Source organism: Monopterus albus, unplaced genomic scaffold (assembly GCF_001952655.1).
Source record: "Monopterus albus unplaced genomic scaffold, M_albus_1.0 scaffold265.1, whole genome shotgun sequence".
NCBI lineage: Eukaryota > Metazoa > Chordata > Actinopteri > Synbranchiformes > Synbranchidae > Monopterus > Monopterus albus.
The window spans coordinates 197054-201641 of NW_018128145.1; the positions used below are offsets into that span (position 1 = coordinate 197054).

Here is a 4588-nt window from a genome sequence, read left to right on the forward strand (position 1 = left end):
AAAAAAAAAAAAAACATACAAAAAAAGAAGAAAACGAAGAAAAAGCCGGCATTCAAGAGTGGAACGCGCAAACACGTTTGCCTCGGTGGGTGCCATGTTGGTTATTGGTCAACTAGCAGAGAACCTCCTCAACAACCAGGCATAAAACTTTGTAACAGGTTTCCACCACTGCTGAAGGACCCTGGATCTCCACCAGATGACCTGGATAACTTCTCATCCTCACAAAGCAGGGTAAGGAGTGAGAGTAATTCATAAATACTATTGTCCAAAAGATACCATCTCTGGAATGAGAGAAAAATTTCCAAAAAATATATCTAAACACCAGACTGTAAAAAATCATCTCAGTGCACGTGGGGTGAGTGAAATTGTGAAACAACAATCAGAAGTTCTGAGGCAAGGCTTTACTGATCTACTGAACACGCTCCTCTCCTTGAAAACTGAGGTGTTTATCAGTGGCCCGCTAGTGTAGCAGACATGTTTTTGGGGCAGATCGAATTTGCTTTAACAAGTCAGGAGTGAATCTATGTATCTCAAACCTTCTGTACATCCTATGTCATTCATCTGTTCCCCCTGCCAAGGACAAGAGGAGTCAAAACACCAAGAAGTCACAACACATCAGCAACCACCAAGGAGAGCCACCTGAAGAGAATTTAAGAATTGAGGGACATCAGGGTCCAGATACAGACTGTGTTCCTTGCCTCTGTAAAGCACTTTGAATTGCCTCCCTGTATGAAATGTGCTACATAAAAAAGTTGCCCTGCCGTGAAGCTGGGGTGTATAGGCTAAATAAAGCTTGTCTTGACAGTTATTACTGATTATAAATGCATGAATTTATTATCCCATATCACATCTATCAGTGTATATTAAAACACTGTGTGCTTCAGGGTGAGCTCAGTTAAATGACCACAGAGAAACACAAATTACCACTTTATCCACTTTTACTTCACCACAGAACTTGATAGTGTTTACTATCTTATACACCAAGTATAATCTGCTGTATTTGTTTAAGTTTTCCAAATTCAGAAGATTATACTTATTTAAGATTTTGAGGCTTATCTAAAGCTGTTAATGTTTGCTTATACAATAATACAGTGGGTGTCAGTGTGATTTTACTGATCTGTCTACAAGGTTGTTAAATGGTATGAAATATGTGAAAGAATCATTGCATTCATGGAAACATTTAGTTGGAAGTGTTTTCACCTCAGAGTTGCCAGCAGCAGCCCTGGTACTGATCTACCTGCTGAGATCTGTCAGAACAACAACCTATGGTCAGTGATGCTAGATCCCCCCCAAGAGAGTCAGATTAAGTTGAACTCGCTTCGTGGTACAGGTCTCTGGTATGAAGGTGTGCAGACACACAGAAGAAGTGACTGATCAATCTGTACTTGGGTTATGTTGGGAAAATGCTTTGTTATGGCTTGTTCAAATGCTCCAAAAGGTGTTATACATCTACAGGTGCTCAGGAAGAACAACATCTCCCAGAGACTGCTGGTGTCCGCTGCTCCAATGAGAGCATCCTTACATACTGTATATGTGTATGGCACAGCAGCAGCACAGTGGCTCAGAGGAAAACACTCCAGAAGGTCATTAATACAGCCCAGGAGGTCGTCGGCGGCCCTCTGCTCACTCTGGAAGAACTACACAGTTCCCACTGCTTCAAAAAAAGCCCAGAATATCATTAAGGACACTTCACACCCAGGACGTCCACTCTTTGAACTGCTGCCGTGAGGTAGATGGTTCAGAGCAATCAAATCAAGGACCACTAGATTCTGGAATAGTTTTTATCCAACAGCAGTTACCACACTCAATGCTGCTAAAATATAATATGCCTGTGAGTGAGAGGGGGCATGTGAGAGGGCTGCTGTTTATTTAGTGGCTATGTTTTTATATGGTTTTATTTCATAAGTTATGTTTTTTTCCTATTGCTGCACCGACCAGAGGCCACTCTAAAATGTCATTGTTTGTGTTACATGACAATAGAGGATTATCTTATCTTATTTGTACATGAAGGTGTTTTGGTGTAGAGCAGATGATGTACTTGTGCTTGAGCTGCTTCACATGGTTCTCACACATAACAGACCACGAGTATGCAGAAGAGTTGGCGACTGCACCCAGCTCTGCCTGGCAGACAGAGACTGATTGACAGAGCTGGAACTCCTGACACTAGCAGGAACTGCCCATAGTACCAACTTGACTGTCCAAATAGCTCAGACCCCCTCTCGGAGCATTGTGTTCATGCAGCTGAACTGTATGTATTGAAGAATGCTCCTTTGCTGCAAGTATTAAAATCCTTACATAAAGTGAATCGGCCTTGGTCCATTCAGTCCGTTTGTTTATGGTAGAATAACCCCAACAGGTTAATGATTCGTTATTTTTCTGGTTTAATGATTTGACACTTTGCTCTGTCTCAGTCCAAGGGTTGTCTATATATCCAAAGACATTAACCTCGGCTTTTCTTTAACATTTGTCAAGGCGTTTAAAACTATAACATTTTATACGCAATCATAATCCGCAGACTGATCGATAATGAAAGCTGTCCTGAGCTCCATCACAGTTTGCTCAACAGGTAAAGGTCTGTTGGTTTTACAGCTGCTACAACTGATGCATGGTCCGGATGCCCTTCCTGACGCAGCCCTCTCTATTTAACCGGGCTTGGGACCGGCACAGAAGTCACTGGCTTGCAACCCCTGAGCTAGATTACCAGACTCCATAGTGTAAAAGCTGAATTTTAGAGCTGCGGTGACTGGAGTCTTTAACTTCCTGACCCGAAAGCTGCTGCTGCTTCTTTGAAAACTCTGAATCACCTTCAGTTAGCTAGACTGACACGGAACTGACGCCCCACCGTCGCACGGTCAAAACACCCGATTGTTGATCCGCGACAAGACATTTGTCACTCCGCCTCAGGTTATTCCCGACCAGAACCGTCCGTAAACACACCGACCACTGTGAGACAACAAACCAGCACTCGATGCCACAAATGAACAACGAGAAAAGCATGAAAACAGTCAGACTCACCGTATCCGAGAACAGCACCCAGGAAGTGTAGTCGCACGGCGTCTTCTCGCCTACTCGTTTTGTCTGAGGCTCCGCCCCATGGGTTCACCTGTTAAGAGTAACAGGAAACCCGTCACACATGTTGTTTAGAAGTCACACAAAAACAGTAGCACAAACAAAACACGCCTAGTAAAAACAGAAACAGCACAAGAGAGAACAACCAGGGGCCTATTTCAAGAAGGCGGTTTTGTCAAAACTCAGAGTTTGTTAACCCCGAAATGAGGGCAACTCGGAGTTTTCGGTTCCAGAAACGGAGGTAACTTAAACCCGTGAAGCGGGGTAAGTTAAACCCGTTTCACAAAGAGAGGTAATCTAAACTCAGAGTCAGTTACTATGGCAACTTACTCTGTGAACCTAACCTGCTGGGGAGCAGGTTTTGTTCGGGAAACTCAGAGTTTCCTCCGGGTCTCCGCCCCTTTTTAAAGTGAAAGGTGTTTAATACCTCATTTAATCTTTCAGTACATTCATAGATTGCACACGTTTCCGTCACGCAGAGACCAAAATGGCGTGTCCATTCATAGAGGATCCTGTAGATGAGGACGCTGTATTAATTCGCAGGGAATTGCATTTACGTCGGGAGAGGATATTGAGGCCACGAGTTGATTTTTTTTTTTGTCATATCCCCATGTATTTTTATTTGAGCGGTACCGTTTTTCTAGAGAGTCCATAACATATATCAATAATCTTATCCACCCATACATCAGACACATCACCCATCGTGGCCGTGCGCTTACATCCGAGCAGATGCTTTGTGTTGCATTACGATTTGTTGCAAACGGTAGTTGTCTTTATAACATCGGGGATGCAGAGCACATTAGTAAGGCCACAGTATGTAGAATAGTTCGGAAAGTGGGCCTCACCCTCAAGCGCTTTCTGTGAATTTTTGTTGTGTTTCCTGGGCACAAACCCCTCAGAGCCATTAAAGAGGAGTTTCACAGGATTGCAGGTTAGTGGTATTGAATTCGTTTCAGTAAGGCTAATCTGACAAATGATGATCAGTTAATAACATCTTGCTGTGACCTCTGGAAATAAACTAATAATTAGAATCCCCTTCAGGATTTCCTAATGCGGTTGGATGCATTGATGGCACACATATTCCCATCAATGCACCTACATGAAAATTAAAATTCAATTCTTATATTATTACATCAGTGTTGGGTCAATTTTAAAAAAGTATTTTGATTAATGTAATAATTACTCTCCATAAAACGTACTGGATTATTTATTAATCATTACTTTACAAATCCCATATCAACCACAATAGGAATTTTAAGAAAGGGTAGACATAAAACTGCACTTTTAATTCGTACAAAAATCGGTATTTTATGCAATTACTGAAGTTACTCATTCAATTATTGAAGAATTAAGAACCATTCCTTACTTTACAAGTGACAAATAATAACATTACTAACATTATTTAGTAATTACTTACACCGAACACTGTATGATTAAAATGTAAACGTACCCATTGACTCGGGCAGCTATTTTCCCCCAAGCTAACTCTTTCTCTTTCGCCGCTGCAGCCGTGTTGTTG

The 4588-nt window shown here is 42.0% G+C and overlaps 1 protein-coding gene across 1 annotated transcript in view; it reads right to left on the bottom strand.

Moving 5' to 3' along the window:
• The window catches only part of LOC109972655 (globoside alpha-1,3-N-acetylgalactosaminyltransferase 1-like), a 47563-nt gene that overhangs the window by 23621 nt on the left and 19354 nt on the right, over positions 1-4588 (bottom strand). The window contains exon 3 of the mRNA XM_020621664.1: positions 3016-3065. Coding sequence (XP_020477320.1) covers positions 3016-3065 — 50 coding nt within the window. The remainder of the gene's footprint in view (positions 1-3015; positions 3066-4588) is intronic.